General features: G+C 37.3%; 1 protein-coding gene across 1 annotated transcript in view; it reads right to left on the bottom strand.

Moving 5' to 3' along the window:
* The window catches only part of ORC2 (origin recognition complex, subunit 2), a 69,159-nt gene that overhangs the window by 4,919 nt on the left and 38,089 nt on the right, over positions 1–26,151 (bottom strand). Inside the window, exons 11-16 of the mRNA XM_006861990.1 lie at positions 24,780–24,912; positions 23,014–23,110; positions 7,539–7,685; positions 6,892–7,063; positions 1,569–1,630; positions 908–1,026 (exon numbers count right to left, since the gene is read on the bottom strand). Of these exons, the coding sequence (XP_006862052.1) occupies positions 908–1,026; positions 1,569–1,630; positions 6,892–7,063; positions 7,539–7,685; positions 23,014–23,110; positions 24,780–24,912 (730 nt within the window). The remainder of the gene's footprint in view (positions 1–907; positions 1,027–1,568; positions 1,631–6,891; positions 7,064–7,538; positions 7,686–23,013; positions 23,111–24,779; positions 24,913–26,151) is intronic.

The following is a 26,151-nucleotide window of genomic DNA, read 5'->3' as shown; positions in this document are numbered from 1 at the left end:
TTTTAGATCTCAGCTCAGTGGTCTTCTTTGATATCCATAATTATGTCAAACCCACCTATTATACGCTCTTAATGCATTGTATTTTACATATGTGTGATTATTTGACTACTGTCTCTCTTCCCCACTAGAATATAAGCTATGAGAAAATGAGTCAGGCTGCTTACTACTGGACCCTAATACCTGAGAGTGTACTAGCTTAATAAATAGGGACGAAATTAATGAATGGACTATATGGAAGAGAGAAAAGAGATAACAGAATTAAATGACTCATAGATTAGGCATACGTCAGAGATACTGAGGGTTTGCTTCCAAGCCACTGCAATAAAGCAAATAACAAAAAAGCAATTTGTACTATTTTTTTTTTTTTGGTTTACCAATGCACATAAAAATTATATTTATACTATAATGTAATCCATTAAGTGTGCAGTAGCATGAAAAAATATGAAATACTGTGAGAATTATCAAATGTGATAGAGACACAAAGTGAGGACACTTTGTTAGAAAACTGGTGCCAACAGATTTGCTTGACACACGGTTGCCAACGACCTTCAAGCTGTAAAAACAGAAACACAGTATTTGTGAAGTGCAATAAAGAGGTATGCCTGTGTATCTACAATGGTTGATTATTCTTGATAAGAACTCATGGAGTCCTGGTGTGACGTTGCAGGATTATGCAAGGTCAGTTTGAACTGCAAAGTTGGCAGTTCAAACTCACCAGCCACTCCTTGGAAACCCTATACAGGGTCGCTGTGCATCGGAACTGACTCGAAGGCACTTAACAACAACAACAACAGAACTCCTCATAAGGTGTTTTTGGTCCTCTTTGTAGTGAAGTACTGCTCTGTATCACTGCCTGAGAGATTAGATACACTTATTCCTGGCACTTAATGACACATCAGAGACTCACCTTCTTTGTTCTTAAAAGCTTGTGGTCCCTGAATTCAGTTAATTGGGCCCGAAGTGTCAGATCGCTGTTGACAAGGAAAGCCTCCCGGCACTGCTGATAAAAATCTTGAAAAGAAAGTCCTGGAGCATTCAAAAAGAGATTTGACCATAAGAAGTTAGCCTTTAAGACATACCACCATATACAGATAACCCTATCTAAGAACACAGAAAAAGGTGCTATTAGTATGGTATATCAAAACAATCAATCAGTGTGCTCATATTTAAAAGTAAGTATCTCTAGGAGAAGCTAGACTAGAGAACACTTTTAAAGAGAACCAACTGGTTGAAAGTAGTCAACTATGACCAAGTATAACTAATCCTGTGGGCAGTTTAAATAGCACAAAGTTGAATTTTAAAGAATTAGTAAATCATGAGAAATAATTATTAAGATTAAAACATTATTTTTACCCATGGGGTAGAAAATCACCTAAGATACCCAGCATATGACTAATATGTAATTAGTGGACACACATCCATAATTTGCATATGAAAACTTAAAAGCAGGCTGGGTTAGTTTGCAGACCACTTATTCACTGCTATGAAAAACAACAGTGGTTTCCAGGAAAAGGAATTTATAAGGTGAAAGAAAAGTCACACAATTTAATATCATAAATATTGGATACCAATGTAAGAGGGGTTATCCTGGTTATCCAGCTGATACTTTATTAGTAGCCTGAAAATCCCCCTAAAGAGACAAAAACAAAGAGGAATTCAAATCCAGAACACAAATATTAAAAGATAACAGTTATAATATATATGTAGATAATATCTATATTACCTTAAGTTCCATTCTCCAATGAGCATTATATCCTATTTAAAGAGAAGATTTTAAAAAATTTCCCTCTAAGAAAACTTTTGGAGTAATTTTTTTGTTTCTGAATATATAGGTTAGTCCTTGAGAAAACTTGGAGAAAAACTATATATATATATATATATAGAGAGAGAGAGAGAGAGAGAGAGATAGAGAGAGAGAGAGAGAGAGAGAGAGAGAGAGCGCAAGCGAGCGAGCTCTGGAGCTCTGGTAGCATGGTGGTTACGAATCAGGCTGTGGACCTTAAGACCAGCAGTTCGAAACTACCAGTTGTTCTGTGGGTGAAAGATGAGGCTTTCTGCTCCCGTAAAGATTTACAACCTCAGAAACCCTGTACCAGGGTCGCTATGGGTGGGAACCGACTCAACGGCACTTAACAACAACAACTATATATATACACACAGTAAAGTGAAATATATCAATTTACAACTGTGGGAGGATAATATTTGTTTTTTTATGCTGTTATTGCAAATCTTTATGGAATGAGGCAATGTGAAAATACATAGACTTATAATTTATATAGAATAAATCTGTATATGGCCTTTTTACTTACTTGTTTTTACATGTCTTCAAAAACAACAATCATATATATCACAAACTTAACATTGCCCTACTGATTTTAGATTTATTATATCCAATTTTAGTTTATTAAAATATAAATTTAAATGAAATTGTACATATTTTTTCATGTTTTGAGTTATGTCCTTTAATAGAATATACCCTAAGTAGAATAATGGAGTTGGAAGCTGTGTTAAAAAAACTGAAATTCACAGAAATCCTTGGGTTTGCCAAAATAATTTTAAACCTTTGCATTTTCAATTTTATGATAATCAAAACTTGATTTCTTAAAGCAACTGGAAGCCTATTTTGGATCATCTGAATGACCACATTATAACTAAAAGTTTTATCACATGACTAGCTGAATTTAAGATATTTGATTAATCACATTCGCACCAAGTAAAGGTAACATATCTTGAAATTTGCAGAATGAAAGAAAACGTCAAAGTAGTTAAAATTTTAAAACAAATGTTTGAGGTTAGTACACAGATATTTAAGTAGAGAAAGCCAAAAGACAAATGCGTTAGAGCTATTGCTACCAATAAATGTGAGTAGCCCTGACGTCCACTTTATATGCACAGTAACTTGCCATTGTCTGTTAGCAGTAGGTCAAAATAGAAGACTTTTTCTGTTCCTAACTCCATCAAAAATTTTGGTTAGATACCTACATAATACATATTTTAGTATCACTGAAATGTTAATCTGATCATCCAGTGTACAAATCAGCCCTAAAGAGAAATACTCAGTTTTAAAGTTCACATATATTACAGTACCATATTGAATGATGCTGAATCAATGCAGGAAGTCCTTTCAGATGAATCCGCACATTATTTAGTTTTGAAAAAACCCTAAGTAAAAGGGCAGGGACTTTGGATACCCACACAGCTTTACTAGTGTATAAAGATTTTTTATTGAAATTTATATATAAAAATTAATTGTATTTCAATAAACCAGTGACAAAGTTAGAAAAATAATTGCCATTTAAATAACATCAAAAATAGAAAACATCCATGAATATGTCTAATAAATTATATGTAAGATCTCTATGTGGAGAAACACTATGTAAGAGCTTTAACAAATTTTATGAAACATACATAAATTTATTAGAAAGCTCAAAATTGTAAATATATCAACTCTTTCCAATTTGACATGTAAGTTCAGATTTAATCCCCATAAAAATCCTCTGTTTTTTTAAGGAGAGCGTAACAAGAGGATTCTTTTTATAGGAATGCTGAGGGCCAAGATTAGCCAAGGTTCTTGAAAGAAATTAAGGAGGGAGGACTTGCTCTATGTAACACTGAAACTTAGAATAAAACTGTAATAATGAAGAAAATGAGAGTGAGTAGGTATAGTCAAACCAATGGAATCGAATAGAGAGGTTAGCAACAGATCTGCTCATCTCATGAAACTTGGGAGTGTATGCCAAATACACCTGGGGGTGAGATAGGGAAGGGATTGTTAATAAATGATGGATTAAAACCTAAATGTAAAAGATATTTTATATTTGAAATTTTTCGATAACATAGAATACCCTTATGACCTAGAGCCATAAAGGTTTTGTTAAAACAAATACTAAACAAAGAAAACACTGATGAAGTGGACTACATCAAAATTTTCAAATTTTGTTCATTAAAAAGCACCAGACAGAAAATAAAAAGACAGCCACATGGTAAGAAAAGTTATACACATTTACTGATAAAGAATAGTGTCCAAAATATATAAGCACTTATAGTAGGCAGTTTCTGACACGCTCCCTGTAATACTGCTGCCTGTGTAAGCTATCCCTTGAGCGGATTTTGTAACTTGCTTCTAGCAATGAGATTATGAGAAAAAATATGAATGTCACTCCCATGATTATATTACAAAAGCATGCTCTTTCTTGCCTGCTTCCCTTCAATAAAGTAAGCTACCATTACATCCTATGGAGAGGCCCATGAGGAAAGGAACTGAGGGAGGCTTCGCCAACTCTTCATGAGGAACTATGGCTTTTGTTAACAACCTGCAAGGAGAGGAATCCTGTGAACAGCCCAATGAGTGAACTAGGAAGAGGATTCTTCACAGTTGGGACTTACAATGGCTGCAGACTTACATGAGAACCAGAACCGGAGGATCCATCTAAGCTGCACACAGACCCACAGAACCTACCAGTTAATAAATGTATACTATTTTAAGTCATGAAGTTTTAGAGCAATTTGTTATGTGACAATAGATAAATGGCAAAGATTGAATTTTGCCCCCAAATAAGGAAGGTTTGAAATCCTAACCTTTAGTACTTGTGGACATGACCTTATTTGGAAATAGGGCCTTTGAAGCAGTTATCAGTTAGGTTAACACAAGGTCATACTTGAGTAGGGTGGTTCCCAATTTTATAAGATCAGGTGTCCTTATAAAGCTGAGATGATAACACAGAGACAAAGAGACAGAGGAAGGACGCTAGATGATGCTGAAGCTTCAAACCAAGGAATCCTTGGGGTTACCTGAAGCTATGAGAGAGGTATGGAATAGATTCCCTCAGTTTCAGAAGGAATCAACAGAGCTATACCCAGATTTCCAAATTTCTGCCTTCAGAACTGTAAGATAATAAATTTCTGTCCTTACAAGCCAATTAACTTGGGGCATTTTGCTACAGCAGCCCTAGGAAACCAACACAACACTGAGTAAAATACTTCATTAAATCCATTAAGACTTAGAAGCAATTCAATAGAAAAACATGTAGAAAGCATATATAAAAGTAGGTACCTCATCAGAAGTCTTCATAGCCAAAAAACAGAGGAATTTATTTTGTAAATCAATGAAGAACAAATTAAAGCCATAATGAAATGCTCTTATACCCACCAGATTGACAAGTTAAAAACAGCTGACAATATCAAGTATGGAAGCACAACAGGAATGTTCTTGTCCTTGGCACATGGTCACCACAAGTTTACAATACTGTTCATAACAATTCTGTTCATTATAATTGAAGGACCTTGCACCTGATCAATGGAATGGCATTGCAACTACCCCCACCCAAAATCTCCATACCCCGCCCATTGTAAGTTCACCAGAACTATACCCAGATCACACTGCCTTTAAATACCCGAGTCTGTAAAAGAACAGATGGGCTCTTGGTCTCCGTTGATGACATAAGAGTATCCCCTCCCAGGTTTACTCTCAATAAACCTGCCTGCTGTTGAAGCCAAGAGTCTCTCCTTCATTTCTCCGTCTCTTTCTTTCTTTTCCTTACAATAATCCTAAACAAGAAACGTTCCAAATGTCCACCAAAAATAGAACAGACACACTATTCAGAAATAAAAAAGGAATGAATTTTAGATTTGGTTCAAAATATCTGTGCCATTGACCATTTAGAGTGGTTATGAAGAGCAAATCAAAGGTACAATTTGATCAAAATGGGTCTCTATTCCCTTGAAGCAACAGAGGAAGAAGGAGAGTCAGGTACAAGAGGAGGAAATGGAAAGTGTGACTAATAGCTTCCATCAACAAGTGCCTCCCTTAGCAGGAGACCAGAAGAACTGGATGGTGCCTGGTTACCATTACTGAACATTTGATCAGAGATACTGTAAGAGAACCCTGATCAAAAGGGAGAAAAGGCAGAGCAGAATCTAAAATTCTCTGGGAATCCAAACATTCTGGAGACTGTAACCTGGATAAATCCTTCAAACTATTGCCCTGAGATCATCTTTAAACCTTGTAACTAAAAATATGCCCTGAAATCTCCTTAAAACCAAACCATAGTTTAATTTAACTAGTAACGAATGTCTGTTTGGAGCACTGTGCTCTTTTAATATCCATCTATATGAGATCAAAATGGAAATGACAACTTGAAAGATTAGACAGCAAGCAATGGGTTTATATTAGTGGGGGAAGAGCAACTCATAAAGGAAGGTAAGAATGGTGTGTAATTTGAAGACTGAAGATAATGTCACTGAATTGTACATGTAGAAATTGTTGCGTTGGTGCATGTATTTCTCAACAAAATAGAACAAATCTTCACATCTTCATCTGATTCATAATGTAATATATTTGTTATTATAAATAGGGTGCATGTTGTGACTCTGTACGATAAGCACTGGACTACTAACCTCTAGGTTAGCAGTTTGAGCCCACCAGCCTGGGAAAAAGATTAGGCTTTCTACTCCCATAAGGATTTATAGTCTTGCAAACTCTATGTTGTTATGTGCCATGGAGTGGGTTCCAACTCATAGCAACCCTGTACAGGGTTTCCGGGGCTGTAAATCTTTACAGGAGCAGAAAGCCTCACCCTTCTCCCGCGGAACAGCTGGTAGTTTCGAACTGCTGACCCTGAGGTTGGAAACTCTATACAGAGTCTCTATTGAGTGAAAACTGAAGCATTTAACAAAAAGAACTGACAACAACAAACTGATGAACTTAAAATAGAATTAATCAAACTCTATTAAGAAAGAAAAATGCTGGTACTACTGGGCTTACTGCATAGTAAAGTATTGGTAACTCTTACTGCTTCAGTTTCTCTTACACCTTCAATCTAAGTTGAGACCTTAGTACTTCCATCAAAACCAAGAAATGCACAAAAAAGAAAATATGGTTTTCATTCTTACCTTGCATTAGGAGTAAGGCTTCGTAAGACATGAACTAGGGAACTAAGTGGCAGTGATCCAGACTGTTTAACTAAAAGAGAATTCTCATAGGAAGTTTCTTCAGTATACGGACTATATGTAGTAGTTTCATACCAGAGCCAGTTATAAAGACTCTGCTTTGCATGATCCCACACTAGAGCACGTAACCAAAAAAATAAGGAAAACACAAATTATTTTCAAAAATCACGTTACTAAGAAGAATGACAAAGCATTAAATAATTAAAAAATGAATCCGGAAATGAAATTTTTTTGCTACTTCTCTATTCAAATCAATATTACACAATCTAATTTCACTGTCCATCAACATTTGAATATTTGTATGCTCAATGGAAATTCATAAAATAAATACTGCGTTACTACAAAGAGTAGAAAGAGACCAAACAGCAGTTTGTTTTTCTCCCCCAATCATGTAATTTTAGATATAAAGTACCACTTTTAGCATCTGACATTTTATTTCTAAGAATTGCATTCTAAATTATACTGAAGACATCTTATCTTTTGAGCAAGGTTTGTCTTTAAAAGTGTAGCAAAGAAAACATGTACAGCAAAACAGTACACATTTTATGACTTTAGACATTAAGAAAGAAAAACCGTAACATTTCACTTACTGAGGGGCGCATTGAGATGATCAATAGATGCTATAAGGTATATGTTATGCAAAGATGACAACTGCCCAATAATTTGCTGACTCTTGTCTCCTCTCAACATTTGGCTATCCAAATTGTGAATGAGTAGGAAGAGTTCTAATGAAGAATCTACAAGGAAAGTAATTTATTACTTCCAACGAGAACAGGTGAAGTTCCTACTAAACACATTAACCAGGTATTAAAGAATTTATCACACGGTATAAATAATGATTGTAGTTGTGAAGTATTGTTGAGTTGCTTCCGACTTACACTGACCCTGTATAGGATTTCCGTAGAGCAACCAAAGGGTTTGAGCCATCCACCTTTGTGGTTAGCAGTCCAGTGCTTATCCTACAGCACTACATCAGGACTCCAAATACCGCTTTTTTGTTGTTGTTGTTGTTGTTAAGTGCCGTCGAGTCGATTCCAACCCATAGCAACCCTGTACAGGGTTTCCGAGGAGCAGCTGGTGAGCTTGAACCACTGACCCTGCAGTTCAAACAGCTTTGCAGTCTGGCGCATTAACCCACAGCACCACACCAGGGCTCCAAATACTGATTAAGGGTGTGTAATTTATTTGGGAAAATATGTTAAGCATTCATAAAAAAAGGCAAAGCATTATTATTAAAGTACTAAAAACCAGAAAGAATTCAGGGAAATCATTAGGGGTTGCAGTTAGTAGAAACTTAACTGGAATACAATTAGCACATGAATCAGACCTTAAAGAAAGCATAATTTTTAAAAATTTGATCTTTTATTTGACCCCATGGGTTATAGGGCTTTCTTGGCTATAAATTTTACAGGGCAGGCCTGTTTATTCCATGGTACCGTCAGTGGGAGACCCTAATTTTTAATAAAAGGAACCATACCCCCTATCATCCTTTAGATTCCAACTCATAGCAGCCCTATGTAGGGTTTCTGAGGCTATAACTCTTCACAGGAGCAGAAAGTTTCTTCTTTCTTCCAGGTAGCAACTGGTGGACTCGAACTATTGAATTTGTGATTTGCAGCCCAATGCAAAACCCACTATGCCACCAGGGCTCCTTGTTAAGTTTTAACAGTGCGTAGGAAAAAGGAGAATTTCTAGGCAAGATGCCATCAATAGAGTGGGGGTGAATCTGTGCATGACACATTGCAAAGTGGGATGGTGTGTGTGGAATTGGGCGTACCCTAAAGAAAACATTATATTGATTATAGAGTTGTCATTTAACATTATAAGACTATATTTAAAACACATATACAAAAGACTGATCATTGCAAAAGGCTGATTATTGCAAAAATCAAGGGAAACAAAAGAGAATTAGGGAATTGGTCAAAGTATTAGGAAGGTCAGGAGAGTAAAACATCAAAGAGAGTCAAATGAGGGAAGAATCCTGAGGATGGATCATCATCCAATATGATGTGTATCAGAATAAATAAGGCTGGGCCAGGGTCAATGGACTTGGTTAAGAAGGAGGTTACAGCATATAGTTCAGGTAGAATACAAATAAGAAATTAGGGAAGAAATGGGTTAAAAAAATAAGACATGTCTTTTAAAAAACCTCTGAACTCATATGGAAATAGAAAATAAATAGCCTAGAAGGGCATCAAAAGCAGTTTAAATTTTTTCTTAAGATGAAAAAAGATCTCCGCATGTTTGAAAGGCAAAGGTATTGATAATTCTTTTAGAAGTTGGCAGAAAATGGAACTCTTGGCATCTAGGATTAAATTAAGGACAGGCCTTTCAGAGAGTATACTTCTCTTCTACTGGGATTAGAGAGACAGGAGAGAGAATATGGAAAATGCAGGTTCTCTGAGTTCTAGAAGGTAACCACCGTCAAAAGTTTAAAAAAAGTATGCAATTTTAATAACTTACTTTAATGAATATACAAACAATACTGAACTAAAAAAACCCTACTGTTGAGCTGAATCTCAAGACTTTGTGGTAATGACATAGAAAGCACGCATATACTTATTTTGTATGTGGGAGAACACATTCACATTAACATCATGTATTAGAATGGGCACTGAGAACTAAAGCGGGTCCAGAAAAATAATTCTGTTATTGTAAGGGCAAAATACTATATCAATTGATTTTTCAATTAACTCTCTTTTTAAAAATATGTTTTTATTGTGAATTAAGTGATAGTTTACATAATTAACTCTTAAGGATGAAGGAGTCCTGGTATGGCACCAAAGGATAAGCACTTGACTACAAGGTTATTTTGAACCACAAGGTGTGGCAGTTCAAACTCACCAGCCACTCCCCGGAAACCATATACAGGGTCACTATGAGTCGGAACCGACTCAACAGCAACACAACTAACAACAATTAAGGTTTAAAGAACTGAGAACAAACTAAAGATTTATCTTATGATAAACCAGCCAGTGGTTAGAGGCCTGTATAAGCAATGAATGAGAAAATGGTCAGATAGGCAGTTAGTTTTGGGACTCAGAAAAATACATGCAGTTAATTCTTGCTATTTCCAATAATTACATTCTATAAAGGAGCTCTGGTAGCGTAGTGGTTACGAATCGGGCTGCGAACCTTAAGGTCAGCGGATCGAAACTACCAGCCGCTCCGCGGGAGAAAGATGAGGCTTTCTACTCCCGTAAAGATTTACACCCTCGGAAACCCTGTACAGGGTCGCTATGGGTCGGAACCGACTCGACGGCACACAACAACAACAATAAAGCCACCACAAACAATGAATTACTCAATAACAAACGGTTGGTTTCTACATGCTCTGGTCACAAAATGGATCAAAACATGATTTTGTTTTATGTGTTTTAGTTTAAAGACATCTTACTTAATACACACTGCTGATTTACTAACACCCCTACCCAACAGCATGACTGTAACTTGTGCCTGAATGAAGCTTATCTAGCATATGTATTTTCTCCATGAGGCATATCATAGTCTTCTGGTGCTTAAGACCACCAGCTAGCACTTCAGCACTATGCTTGAGGGACACTTTAAACAGTGAAGTCATCACCAGCAGATGTGAAAAGCATGACATTAAGAAAATCATGAAAAGGACACTTAAAGTACTAGAGCATAAAAGCAAAACATTGCCTTGGTTCGATCTGAGCTGGGAATGTGTGCATAAAGTGATGCAATTCTCACCACTCTGCACGTGTCTGCAAATGACCCTGAAAATGTCAGGGGTATTGATTTCGGGTTACAAACTGATTAAGTAGGCAAATGCACAGATACAAAATCCACAAATAAGGAACATCAAGTCTTTTTGTTTCAAATGTGCTGAGTTGGTAATAAGAATGTACAGGCAGGCATACCTCGGAGATCCTGTGGGTCTGGATCTAAACCACCACAACAAAGCAAATAATGTGATAAAGCAAGGCACATGAATTATTTGAGTTTCCTAGAGCATACAGACATCCTGCCACCATATGTCTGTAAGTCTGTCATGGTAGTTTGTGTGTTGCTGTAAAGCTGGAAGCCACCAGCAGGGTCACCTATGGTAGACTGGATTCAGTGGAGCTTCCAGAGGAAGACAGACGAGGAAGGAGAGGCAGACTACTTTCTTAATGTTCAGCCAGAGAAATCCTTATAAAAGTGCTGGAAAATGAAAACATTATGAATAGCTGTAGAACATTGTTAGATATAGTCCTGGTGCTATAGGATAAGCTCTGGACTACTAACTGAAAGGTCTGTGGTTCAAACCCAACAGCCATACCTCAAAAACCCTATACAGGGTCGTTATGAGAACCTAGTTGATGGCATTAGTAATGATACTAATAACAGTGTACATAAAAGTTATGTTTATACTATACTGTTTAACATTTTATTTAATTCTGTAGTTTATTAAATGAAAAAGTTTGAAGTATTAGAAAAATTACCAAAATGTGACACAAAAACAAGTGAGCACATACCATTGGAAAATCAGCACCAACAGATTCACTCAACTAAGGGTTCCCATAAACCTTCAATTTGTAAAAAACTATCTGTGAAGCACAATGAAACAAGGTACAAGCAAATGAGGTATGCCTGCATATTGTCCATGGCAATAAAGGACTGAGGACTCCTGATGTGGTGCTGTAGGATAAGCCCTGGACTGGGAACCATAAGGTCAACAGTTCAAAACCACCAGCCGTTTGGCAGAAACTCTACATAGGAACGCTGTGAGTTGGAACCAATTCAACAGTACTAACAACATAAAGGACTACAGATAATATGGGCACAAGAAGTCTACAAAAGCAGAAATTCAAGCAAAGAAAAAATTTTCCACTAGGACACCAGGGTAAGACTAACCTTAAAGAATGCACAGGATATTGACTATATAAAAATGCTATTTAAGAGAACAAACAAGATGGTGGAGAGGGTGGAAGTGTAGTGAGGAGCTCCATCAGCAACAACACAGAATCCCGGATCAAGGAGGCTCAGAGGATAGTGCCAGAACTCTGAACCACATATAAAGGAATATTTAGAAGCTTGGAAGGCTTACAGCTAGGGAAATTTGTAGCAAAAGCAAGAAATCCATTGCTTTCTAATTCAAGATGTTCAGCTGCTCCCGGAGCCGCTATCTTGGGTGAGACCAAGCGGGGGAAGGATCAGAACAGCCACAGACACCTGTCAGAACCACGGAGATAAAGGTGTGGACATTCTTTATTTTTTGGTATCTATTCATTGGTCTCCCGCTGTCTGTGCACCTCCATTCTGGTGACTAGAGGGGATGCTTGAGTGAGTGGATACCCCACCCCCACCCCCAGAGAGTTCTACTACGCATGTGCACAGATCTCCTCAAAATTTAAAGTGACAGTTTCTACTTAAAACCAAACAGCCTTACAGCAAGAAACATTCCCACCCCCCCTCCACATACAGAGTGGACAGAGATGGGCAACTTGGACATTGGATACCCAAATGGGGAGGGGGGGACTACAAAGTCAAGAAGTGACTGGCTTACAAGCTTTCAAGAGAGAACCTAGAGCTACGGGGCATGGAGGAAGGCAGAATCTCCAGTGAGTACTATCCAATCTGTCTAGGTGGAGCTGATGAAATGAAATACAGATGGGTAACTCGTGATACTGTAGTGAATAATGGTTATCAGGATTGATTATGAGGGTTGGAAGTGCAAAGGTAGACGTTTTACAGCAAGGAAGAGAGTGAATATTTCTCTAGTCTAGGAGCGGAGGTCTCTAGGACCATCAACGGAGAAGAGTCGAGAGCGGGACCCCACCCAGAGAACCAGAGATGCCTGAGATGGAGACAGAGACGTTGACGTGGAGTGATGAAGCAGCTTGGGACTCTGGATCCAGAGAGGGAGAGGGACTGTGGGCCGAAGAGTGGGGGGGGGGGGGGGGAAGTGTAGGGGGCTGGTTTCTAGGATATACCCTTTGGTCGGTTGATGATACATGAAGGGGATTGGAACCATGGCAATGAAATGATGTACAATGGAATGAATGTAAAACTGAAGTTCTCTCATGTAAACTATCATATAATTCACAATAAAACATTAAAAAAAAAATCTATCATGTAGTATAACAATGTCTGTGATAGGATAATATCCATATGCCTATGAGGAAGACTAATTAATACCACTATTATTCAAATAGAAGCACCAATCACTAAAGCTAGTGATGAAATTGAAGAATTAAACAAATTTCTTCAGTCTGAAATTGATCAAGGATGGAATCAACTTGTATTGATAATTACTGGTGATTGGAATGCAAAGGTTGCAAACAAAGAGAAAGGATCAGCAATTGGGAAAAAATGGCATTGCTGACAGAAATAATGCTGAAGACTGCATGATAGAATTTTACAAGATCAATGATTTATTGCAAATACCTTTTTTAAACAACATAAAAGACAACTATACACATGAACCTCACCAAGTGAAATGCATAGACAATAAATGGACTACATTTGTGGAAAGAGATGGTAGAAAACTTCATATCATCACCAAAAACAAAAACAAAAACCAGCAGCAGGCTGTGGAACAGACTGTCAATTACTCATATGAAAGTTCAAACTGAAGCTGAAGAAAAAATTTTAAAGTTCATGAGACCCAAAATATGACCTTGAACATATCCCACCTGAAATTAGAGACCATCTCAAGAAAAGATTTGATGCATTAGACACTAATGACCAAAGACCAGCAGAGATGTTGGATGACATCAAGCACATTTTACAGGAAGAAAGGATTTTACAGTCAAGAAAAGAGAAAAATGAATGTCAGAGGAGATTCTGAAACAGAAGAGATGCTAAAGCAAATGGAAGAAATGAGGACGTAAAAGAACTTAACAGAAATTTTCAAAGGTCAGCTTGAGAAGACAAAGTCAAGTATTATAATAATTTTTTTTAAGATCGGGAAAGAAAGCCCAAAGTGAAGAACACACTCAGCATTTCTCAAGCTGAAAGAAAAGAAGTTAAGTTTCAAGCCTCCACTTTCAGTACTAAAGGATTCTATGGGCAAAATATTGAATGACACAGAAAACATCAAAAGAAGATGGAAGGAATACACTGTCTGTACCAAAAAGAAATGATTGACGTTCAAACATTTCATGACATGAGCCAATGATACTAAAGGAAGAATTCCAAGGTGCACTGAAGGCATTGGCAATTAAAAAGGTTCCAATAACTGATGGAATACAAATTGAAATATTTCAACAAACTGATGCAGCACTGAAGGCACTCATTCATCTATGCCAAGAAATCTGGAAGACAGCTACAAGGCCAACTGGAAGAGATCCATATTCGTGCCCATTCCAAAGAGAGAGGTAACCCAATGGAATGCGGAAATCATTAGTGAATGTCATTAATATCACATGCACATAAAATTTTGCTCAACATAATTAAAAAATGGCTGCAACTTTATACTGATAGGGAATTGCCAGAGCTTCAAGCCAGATTCAGACAAGGAAGTTGAATGAGGGATATCATTACTGAAGTAGTGACTGATAGAGAATACCATAAATATGTCTACCTGTGCTTTATTGACTATACAAAGGTTTTCAACTTTGTGGATCATGTCAAGCTATGGACATAATTGTAGAAAATGAGTATTCTGTAACACTCAGTTGTTCGTATGAGGAACCTTGACATAGACCAAGAGTTGGTCATTCAAACAGAACAAGAGGATTCTGAATGGTTTAAAATTAGGGAAGTTGTGCTCCAGGGTTGTATTCTTTTATCATACATATTCATTCTGTACACTGAGCAAATAATCTGAGAAATTGAAATGAAGACCAATGCGACATCAGAATTGGAGGAAGACTCATTGTCAACCTTCGATATGCAACTGATAAAACTCGATCAAAACTGTAGTTTTGCATCCTCAAGGAACTCAAATCAAAGTTCCTTTTCTTTGAGTTTGGGAGCAAAAAATGTCTGAAGAGGGCAAGATCATGGCTTTACGGTGGATGGAGTAAGGTCTGCAATGAAAGTCTCATAGGACGGTCCTTGCTATCCTAGAGGAATAGACAGGTGCATTGTCTTGTTGTGATGCAACTTCCCTGGACTTTTCTCACCAATTTAGAGTTCAATTTTCTTATAATTTTTTCCCAATAAGCTCTAATGATCATCCTTTGTCCTTTGAGAAATCTATCAAGAACCACTGTTTTGATTGGACCTTAAGGAGGCTAATATAATTGTATTACTTCAAGAAGTTATCTGCAGTCATACATGATTGATGATACATGTTTAATTATTCTTTGTTTGAAATAAACTGTGCAGGTATGAACTGAAAAACAAACAAACAAAAACCAAACAGCCACAGCTGGCCCTGAACTGTTTATAACTAGAAAAAAGCTCTGAATGGGGATTGTGGAGTGGGACAGGCAGACTAAAAAGGAAATAGGCTGAAAATTAAATCCTGAGTTACGTCAAAACGACCAACAGTGGCATCTTGAAATTTCTCAGAAAGAAGAGTGAAAAAAGAAGCCCATCTCCTGATCACATCTACCTGGAGGCAATCAGAAAGCATAAACAATATAAAAATACATACCCATCTAAGTATTAAGGCCACAGATAACTCCTGAATATGCCCAAAAAACAGAAGCAGATGACCATATCAGCATATGTCCAGAAATTAGATAAAGTGACTAAGGCAAATGAGCTGGAAGTAGACATACACTCCATACTGGAAGATGGACAGGCTTTGGAAATGCCTGAGAAGGAATTCAGAAAAATGATTATAAAATGTATCAAAAGACTATACAATGGAGTTGAGAAAAATAAGGAAGAAGTTAGGAAAGCACTACAGAAACAATCAAATAAAATAGACACAGCATTGGAAACTACTAAAAACGTATAGAAAGAAGTCCAAACAATTAATAATATAATATAAGAAATGGACAATACACTGGAAAGGCAAGCAAATCAGATTAAGTATGGATCTCTCAACAGAGACCATGCAGGCAAGAAGGCAATGGGGAGACATATATAAAACCCTGAAAGAAAAAAACTGACAACCAAGAATCCTCTACCTAGCAAAGCTGTCAATCAAATATGATGGTGTAATCAAAACATTCCAGGACAAACAGAAGCTAACTGATTTTGCCAAAGCCAACCCTGCTATGAAAAACATCCTAAAGGAAGTTCTGTGGCCTGAGAACCAACAAGATAAGACAACAACTAGAGAATGACGTACATGGCAGCATCACCCTGAACTCAATCGACAAATGGAAGAGTCAAGAACAAAATAAAATTACAAGAACAGAGGATCTGGGAGATCAATCTATGATCAAAACAATTACAGTGTGAAAGAAGGTAAACACAGAGGAACAGAGATCCAGGTGGTGGGAAGGTCAGGTAGATTACAGGATAAAACAGACTGTCTTAAATGAAGGGAAAAGTCAATGGAATATAAGGTAACCACAACAGTGGGGTTAGGGAGGAGGGTTTAGCTCAGGTGATGGGGAGGGCAATACAAGAAGGGGGAGGAGGCAGAAGAACAAGATAGATAGGGGAACACTGAAACAGGTTTGCATGGCCTAAGTAGGTCAGAGGTGTAAATAGTGAAGCATGCTCAACCTTGGAACAACAGGGTTCTGGGATACCTGGATCTAGGCATAACTTGAAGAGGGGAAATAATACTAAAATGCTTGACTGTCTTATGAATATTGACTTCCCTTGTCTACTATTGTAAAATAGGCACTTGAGTGGGATAGAAAGGAATGTTGGAAAACATGATCAGAGAAAACTTGTAAGCCCATCTTTAGCCTATAACTGACTGGAAACCTAAAAGGGGTACTAGAACTTGCCCAGTGAAAGAGGCTTCTTGTAAAGCCTTTGCAAAGGAGCTCTGGTAGTGTAGTGGTTATGATTCGGGCTGTGAACCACAGGTCAGCAGTTCGAAACTACTAGCTGCTCCATGGGAGAAAGATGAGGCTTTCGCTCCCATAAAGATTTACAACCTCGGAAACCCTGTTCAGTGTCACTATGGGTCGGAACCAACTCAACCGCAATTAACAACAACAACAAAGCCTTTGCAGAGTATAAGACCTTAGGTAGAATCCCGAGTCCCATTCAGAGCCTTATGAGGTGGGGCATTCCCACTAGAAAGGACAAGTAGACCAGCCTGGAACAGCTAGAGTGACAGAAGATACATCTTCAAAGAAAGATCATCAGGAAAAACCCAAAACAAAAATGTCAGCATGACTGGCTACTACAAGAAAAAGCAAGCTGTTCTCCAGGAAGCCATCAAGGCAAGCAATCAAGTGCCTTCAGGACAAACTCCCCTCTAAGACTGAAACTCAAAGGGAACACACAAACAAGCATGTAAGCTTGTTGGCAACCACATTGGGCTACTGGTGAGTGGAATAGGGGGAATGGCAGCAATGAAGAAATGGGCTGAGTTCAACCAAGTCCACTGACTTCTATTGACCTGGAGATGAGACGGATCTTAGAGGAAGGTCTGGTTGGTCCAAAGTGTGATGAGACGTGGGGATACTTGAGCCCATGGACAAGGACATAGCCACAGAGGGCTAGAATAGAGAGTAAAGCATTCAGCTGATATGAAATGAGGGGAGATGCATAAGAACACCCAAACTTGCAGACAGTACCCATTTGACCTAGCCTCGAAGGCTCGATAATCAGAACTTGATTAGAGGAAGATTTAAAGAACAAAAACAAGGATAAATTGCTATAATTTGATGAACATGACCTATACTCAGACAGTAATCTAAACACCAATAGAGAGGGAAGGAGTCTTCACATCAAGTATCAATGCTATCCCCCCTCTGTACACAGGGTAGATAGGGATAGGCAACATTGGCTACCTAAAATGAAGGGGCAATAAAAGCACGAAGTGACTGGCTTACAAGGTTTCAAGAGGGAGTTTAGTTTAAGAGTACTGGCGGGGAAGAAAGAATCTCCACTGAATAGTTTTCATCTTGTCTAGATGGGTCTGGTGAAAAGAGATGGGGATAAGATTCGCATGATTCAATAGTGAATTGTGACTGTCATGATTCAATTCAACTGCGACTGTCACAATTGTAAAGGTAGAAGTTTTGTAACAAAAACAAGGGAGTGGTTAGTCTTACAGTCCAGAAATAGAGGAACCTAGGAACATCAAGGGAGAAGAGAAGAAGCAGAATGCGGGACCTTATCCAGAGAGAAGCAGCGATGCCAGAGATGGAAGTAGAGATGGGGCCATGTAGATGGGGAGCAGCTGAGGACTCCAGATTCATGGGAAGAGGAGAGGGACTAAAAAACTTGGTGGCTAGGAGGCAGACTTGTAGAATGTGCCCTTTGGAGATGTAAATTATTATATATGCCTGGATGTTTTTTATGTTTTTGTTTTTGAAAAGCTGAAGTGGATAGAGAGAAATACTGTTAACTGATGCTACATGGAGGGGATTAAAATCATTGTAATGAAACAAGGTGTATGATTTGTTGAATGTAAAACTGATGATGTGCCCTGTAAACTTTTACTCAATCCACAACAAAAACCTTAAAAAAAAAAAGTTATTTAATTGGAGTTAGGAATGTCATCCTAAACAAACGTATTCAAAAACCACTGAAACATTATCACTTACTCCTTTTGATTAATAAGTAATGAAAATTAATTGGTAGCACCTCAAAAATTTTATTTTTAATTTTCTGATTGCTAGCATAAACAAAATACTCACTCTCATCTGTCAGTCCGTTGTTCCATGGTGACATGCATGTTGCTGTGATTCTGAAAGTTATGCCCCCAGTATTTTAAATATTTTATATACCAGTAGGGTCACACATGTTGGGGGGTTTTCAGGTGAGCTCCCATATTAAAACAGACTAGGAAAATGGAGAGGTGGACTACTTCTGAATGTTTAGCCACTGAAAACCTTAATGAAGAGCACCTGAATAGTGTCAGAATAGTGCAGAAGATGAGCCCCGCAGGTACGAAGGCACTCAAAATATGACAGGGGAAGAGCTGCAACTTCAAAGTAGAGTTTGACTGTTATGACACGAATGAAGTAAAACCTTTGGGACCTTCATTTACTGATAGGGCACAATTCAAAATAAGGAGATATGCAAATACACATTAATAATTGAAACATGGAATGTATGAATTATGAATCAAGGATAATTGGAAGTTGTCAAAAATCAAACAGAACACATAAAGATCAATATTCTAGGCATTAGAGAACTGAAGTTGACTGGTATTGGCCATTCTGAATCTGAAAATCATATGATTTACTATGCCCGGTATGACAAGTTAAAGAGGAGTGGTGTCACATTCATCAAGGAGAACATTTCAAGATCTATCTCGAAATACAATGCTATATGTGATAGGATAATGTCCATACATTTACAGGGAAGACCAGCTAATACCATAATTATTCAAATTTATGCACCAACCACTATAGCCAGTGATATGAAAATTGAAGCATTCTACCAATTTTTTTCAGGAGCTCTTGTAGCGTAGTTGTTATGAATCAGGCTGCGAACCTTAAGGTCAGCGGTTCAAAACTACCAGCCGCTCCGCGGAAGAAAGATGAGGCTTTCTACTCCCGTAAAGATTTACACTCTCGAAAACCCTATACAGGGTCGCTATGGGTCGGAACCGACTCGATGGCACTTAACAACAACAACAACCAATTTTTTTCAGTCAGAAATTGATCAAACATGCAATCAAGATAAATTAATTATTGGTGACTGGAATGTGAAGCTTGAAAACAAAGAAGAAGGATCAGTAATTGAAAAATATGGCCTTGGTGATAGAAACGATGCTGGAGATCACATGATAGGAACTTTTGAAGACTGATGAATTCTTCATTGCAAATACCTTTTATAAACAGCATAAAAGACAACTATAAACATGGCCTCACCCGATGGAACAGACAGAAATCAAACTGAGTACATCTGTGGAAAGAGACAGTGGAAAAACTACATGTTATCAGCCAAAACAAGTCCAGGGGCAGATTGGGGAACAGAACATCAATTGTCCATATGCGAATTCTTGCAGGAGATGAATAAAATTAAAACAAGTCCATAAGAGCCAAAATATCACCTTCAACATATCCCATCTGAATTTAGAGACCATGTCAAGCACAGATTTGATGCTGTAGATACTAATGACCGAAGGTCAGAAGTGTTGTGGAATTACATCAAGAACATGATACAGGAAGGAAGCAAAATGTTATTAAAAAGACAAGAGAGAAAGAAAAGACTGAAATGGATGTCAGAAGAGACTCTGAAATTTACTTTCAAGTGAAGAAATGCTAAAGGGAATGGAAGAAATGAGAAAATCAAAGAACTGAACAGAAAATGTCAAATGGAAGCTCGAGAAGACAAGTCAAGTATTATAATGAAATGTGCAAAGACCTGGAGTTAGAAAATCAAAAGCAAAGAACACACTGAGCATTTCTCAAGGTGAAATAATGAAGTGAAAATTCAAGCCTCGACTTGCAATATTAATATTCTATGGGCAAAATACTGAATGATGCAGAAAGCATCAAAAGAAGATGGCAGGTTGATGCATGGAGGGGATTGTAACCATGGCAATGAAACAATATACGATAGAATGAATGTTAAACTAATGTTCTCCCATGTAAACTATCACATAATTCATAATAAAACATTAAAAAAAAAAAGAAGATGGAAGGAATACTTATAAGAGTCACTGTACTAAAAAGAAATGGTCGATGTTGAACCATTTCAGGAAGTATATAGGCAAGAACAGAAGGTACTGGAAGAAGTTCCAGCTGCACTGAAGACATTGGCAACCAAGGCTCCAGGAACTGATGAATACAAATAGAAATTTTTCAAAACATCAATGAAGCACTGGAAGCACTTACTCAATGCCAAGAAATTTGGAAGACAGCCACTTGTTTAGCTGAATGTAAGATATCCATATGTGTGCCCATTTCAAAGAGACCCAATGGAATGTGGAAATCGTTGAACAATATCATTAATGTCATATGCACGTAAAATTTATCTGAGGATAATTCAAATGGCTGTAATAGTAAAACAGAAAACGGTCAGAAATTCAAGCCAGATTCAGAAGAGGATGTGGGAATGAGAGAGGATGACATCAGATGGCTCTTGGCTAAAAATAGAGACTACCAATTTTATAGCCAAGGAGGGGAGTGATTAACCTTTCAGTCTAGGAGCAGAGGGTCCTGGGAACATTAATGGAGAAGAGCGGAGAGTGGGACCCCACCCAGAGGAGCAGTGAGGCCTGAGACTGAGACAGAGAGGATGTCGTGAAGAGAGAGGATGATGTGAAGAGATGGAGTGGCTGGGGACTAGGGATCCAGAGAGGGAGAGGGGCTGTGTGCTGAGGACCGTGAGGGGAGGGTGGGCAGGATTGCAGGGTATACCCTTTGGTTGGGTGATGATGCATGGACGGAATGGTAACTATGGCAATGAGATGATGTATGATGGAATGAATGTAAAACTAATGTTCCCCCATGTAGACTATCACACAATACACAATAAAACATTAAAAAAAAAATAGAGACTACTAGAAAGATGTTTACTTGTGCTCTATTGATTATGTGAGGGCTTTAGATTGTATGGATCATGACAAGCTTTGGATAACATAGTGAAGAATGGGTTTCCCAGAACCTTTAATTACACTTATGAGGAACCTGTACATAGACCAAGAGGCAACTGACAGAACAGAACATGTGGATTCTGAATGGTTTAAAATCAGGAAAGGTGTGTATCAGCATTGTATTATTTTACCATACTTATTCAACCTGTATGGAGTTCTGGTGTGGTGCCTTAGGATAAGCAGATAGACCTCAAGGCCGGTTTGAACTGCAAGGTCAGTGGTTCAAACTTACCAGCCGCTCCTTGGAAAACCTATATAGGGGTGTTATAAGTCAGAACTGACTTGATGGCACACAACAACATTCAATCCATATGCTGAGCAAATCATCCGAGAAACTGGATTATATGAAAAAGAATGTGGCATCAGAACTGAAGGAAGACTCATTAACAACCTGCTATATACAGATGACACAACCTTGCTGCTGAAAGCGAAAGGACTTAAAAAATCACTGATAAAGACAAAAGACTACAGCCTTCAGTATGGACTGCACCTCAATGTAAAGAAAACAAAAATTCTCACAACTGGACCAATAAATAACATCACGATAAATGGAGAAAAGACTGAAGTTGTCTAAGATTTCATTTTGTTTGGATCCACAATCAACACTCATATAAGTAGCAGCCAGGAAATCAGACAACCGTATTGCATTAGGGAAATCGGCTATACAAGATCTTCAAAGGGTTCAATGCAAAGATACCAGTTTGAGGATTAAGGTGCACCTGACCCAAGCCATGGTATTTTCAATAGCTTCATACGCATATAAAAGTTGAAAAATTTATGCATTTGAGTTACATCAAGTTTGATAAAGCAGAAGTTCAGCAAAAAAGAGGTGAGATCTCCCGTGAAATGGACTGGCAAAGTGGCAGCAGTTATGGGCTCAAATCAAACAATTGTGAGGATAGCACAGGGGCGGCCAATGTTTCCATTTGTTGCGCATACCATAGCTGAGCTGGAATCAACTCGAAGGCACCTAATAACAACAACAAAAATAACATAGAAAATGTGTTTTTCTTGTTTCATAGATTTTGAGTTTGTGGTACTAACCCAACGTATTTTTGTTTACTCAGAATAAAGACATAAGAATGTTTCATATAAATATTAAATAATTAAACAGTATGAAAATACCAAAGATGTGCCAATCAACTGGTGGTACTCCACTATGGTCAAAATCTAAAAATTATTCTGAATGGAATAAGAGGCATTTGACTATACAAGTTTAAGGTTGTAGGAATAACTTCTAGCCAAGTTAACAGGGATATTTGCAGAAAAACACATTATTTTAGAAGAATCTAAATCAGTAAATAATACATTGCAGTAAGTACAGTATGGCACTATGGGATAATGTGCTGGACTGCAAGGTCAGTGGTTCAAACTCACTAGCTGCTCCTCGGAAACCCTATACTGGGTCGCTATGAGTTGGAACTGACTTGATGACATTTAACAACAAATTACATGAAGCATCTACTTCAGGTTACCTTGTTTGAATTTGTCAACTATCCAGTCTAGCTGATCCAGTACACTGCGAAAAGTACCCACATGATCAAGGACTTCTTCTGTTATAGAATTCAGGACCTATATTATAAAATTACAGAAGATACTATGTCAATTAGAACTTCTTTTGTCATGTAGGCTAAATAATACAAATAGCAAATAAATTATTACTACGAATTAAAAATGAATTAGAATTTCCTGTCCAAGTTTTAAAAATTTTTACTGGAACATAAGTAGACCTAAATTTTTTTTAAAATTTATTTTTATTAACTTATTTTATTTCTCATTATTGAGACTGTAAACAGCAAAAAATATACCAATTCAAGTTTCATATGTACATTTCAGTGACACTGATTATATTTTCCAACTTGTGCAACCATCCTCACTCCTTTTGCTGAACTGTCCTTTCCCCATTAACATATACTCTATACTCACTGCTCCTGAAGATTCCTATGGAATCTTTGGAGTTGCTGTTGCCAGTTTGATCCTGTACAGGTGGACCTTAGATAAACATGATGCTCAAGACACACAGTCTTTACTAGGAAAGCTAAAACTGCTGTTTGGCTTTAAGAACTGACCCTCAGGGGGTATTTTTGGTTTAAGTTTAAAGATTAACTTTAGTCTTTAATTTATTTTGGGGGTCCCTAAAGTACTTTTTCCATAAATTATGATGAAAAAGAATCAAGAAAAATAGAAAAGATGTAAAGATAACATAAAGGATAATAAAAACAAATAAATAAACCCCAACAATATGAGAATCATAGAAAACTATAGATTCATCAAATTAAATAATACAAAGACACTAAGGATACTTTAAAAAGTGAATACATTATTTAATATCCAACACTTAAAAACAGTAAGTTAATTTTGTAAATTAACAGTAAATTAATGATGGAGATATATGAGCATCTGGAATCTAAATATCTATGAACTACATTATAAAATGCTAAACTAAGTTTTTATTGTCTTTAGATGCCCAAAATGGCATAGTGTAACATTTGAAATCCTCCATAATTCCATCTTTCAGAGAAGCACTGTTGATACTTTTCATAGTAACAAAGCTAATAAAGTTTCCCTAATGTAAAATATGTGCAATATATAATATGTAATGTGTTTTTTAACATGTGTCTGTTACAAAACAAGAAATTTGAACATGGGGATTTGAAGCTAGAACTCTCCAAGTCTAACCACGTCATCTTAACCACCACAGCTACCAATCAGGAGGCTAAAAACACCTGGAAACTGTGGCCCTTAGACCCCCTTCAGTCTGAAACTGAACTCATCCCTGGAAATTAACTTTCAGTCAAACAATAGACAGGCTTACAATATGAATAATAACATTAGGAAGGAAAGTACTCCTCACAATTAACCATAGGAGACCAAAAGTCAGCATTTGCATAAAAATAGAAGTTTAGAATGCAGAAAGGGGCAGGAAAGGAGGACTATGGATATGAGGAACCTAGGGAGAAAGGGTAAAGAATGCTTTTACATGGAGGGGATAGCAACCAATGCAGGAGATAAAATGTGCATAAATTATTGAAACTAATTTGCTCTAAACTTTCACCCAAACCACAATACAAAGTTCACAAAAAGGGGGAGGGTGCTAAAAAGAAAAGTCCTTTAAATGGAATAAGCTAGAATAAACACCAGCATCCTCATTAATTGAGGGAGGGATGGGGAGCCAAGGGAGGTTATGGACTGGTAGGGGATACAATTGTATTCTCTTTCTTTACTATTTTTAAACACTTACTGATTTCACACTGATTCCAGGAAAAAAACCATTGATGACAACATGAACAGAATCTTGCAGCATCGTGGTTCGAAACCTTTCTATTAAATCTCTCTTAGATCCCAAACCATAAAGGACAATGTTGAACCCCAGGCTGTTAGGAAAAAAAGCATACGTAAAGTTCAGTATCTTCTATTGCCAATTTTATAGTCAATCAGTGTCCTTAATTTAAGCTTATAAACAATACAAAAAGAACCGGAGTAGATAAATAATTATATTCTAGTTACATATGGTAGACACAATTTTACCATCTGTAGTGGTTACGAATTGCGTTGCAAACCTCAAAGTCAGTAGTTCAAAACTACCAGCTGTTCCATGGGAGAAAGATAGGCTTTCTGCTCCCGTAAAGATTTATAGCTTTGGAAACCCTGTACGGGGTCGCTATGAGTCGGAACCCACTCCACGGCACATAACCATCACCACCACATCAAGCATATCACTCTAACTTCTTCAAAAGCTTTCTCTCCACTTCCTATTATTTTTCAAGTTAACAGATACCTGAAGGCAAGGGAGAACATGGCCAATGCATGGCACTGGAAAGTTTACAGGTTGAATCAAAGTTTAAATTGATAGTGTAAATTGGAAAGAGAAGCAGGGACCAAATCACAAAGAAATAACTAAATCATAATGCCAATTGACTTTATTTAAAAATAACAACTAAGGCAGTAACTCAAAGATTTGACAGAGGAAAATAACATGATCTTTCTAGAAAGATCATACTGGTACATGTGGAGAATGGATAGGAAAAAGGGGCAAAGCTAGAGGCAAGCAGGAAACAATTTCACTAATCTGGTAACAAATGACAATAACTTGTTAGGTGTCATGGAGAAATATGTAAAGCACCAGTGGCTTTTTAGGAGGTCAAATCAATAGGATTTGGATAATGATTAGATTTGGGTTGTTTTGAGAGAAAGGAAATATTACTGAAGGGATTGTAATCATTGCAATGAAACAAAATATAATATAATTGGGTGAATGCAAAATTGATGTTCTGCCATGTAACTATCACTCAAGTCACAATAAAAGCTTAAAAAAAAAAAAAAAAGCAATTGAAGTCAAGAGAGTGAATCAGACCATCCAGAATACCAGACACAAGGGGTTAAACTCAAGTCCAATTCCATGATTGCTATGGAAGTCAAACAGCATACAATATTTATGTGATACTCTCTACAAATATTACAGCCTAGTAACAGAAGAACAGCAAAGAGATAGCTCCAAAAAGCAGACAAAAGCAACAGAAAGAAGAAATGGAGTTCAGAAAGTTAGCAATGCTACTGAAGTAGCTAGACTATGAGATCTAGGTTGGGTAGAAAGCAAATCGAGTTACCAAGGA

Source organism: Chrysochloris asiatica, unplaced genomic scaffold (genome assembly GCF_000296735.1).
Source record: "Chrysochloris asiatica unplaced genomic scaffold, ChrAsi1.0 scaffold00045, whole genome shotgun sequence".
Taxonomy (NCBI): Eukaryota; Metazoa; Chordata; class Mammalia; order Afrosoricida; family Chrysochloridae; genus Chrysochloris; species Chrysochloris asiatica.
Note: the sequence above shows the minus strand (reverse complement) of the source record. Positions and strands in the feature narration are given on the sequence as shown.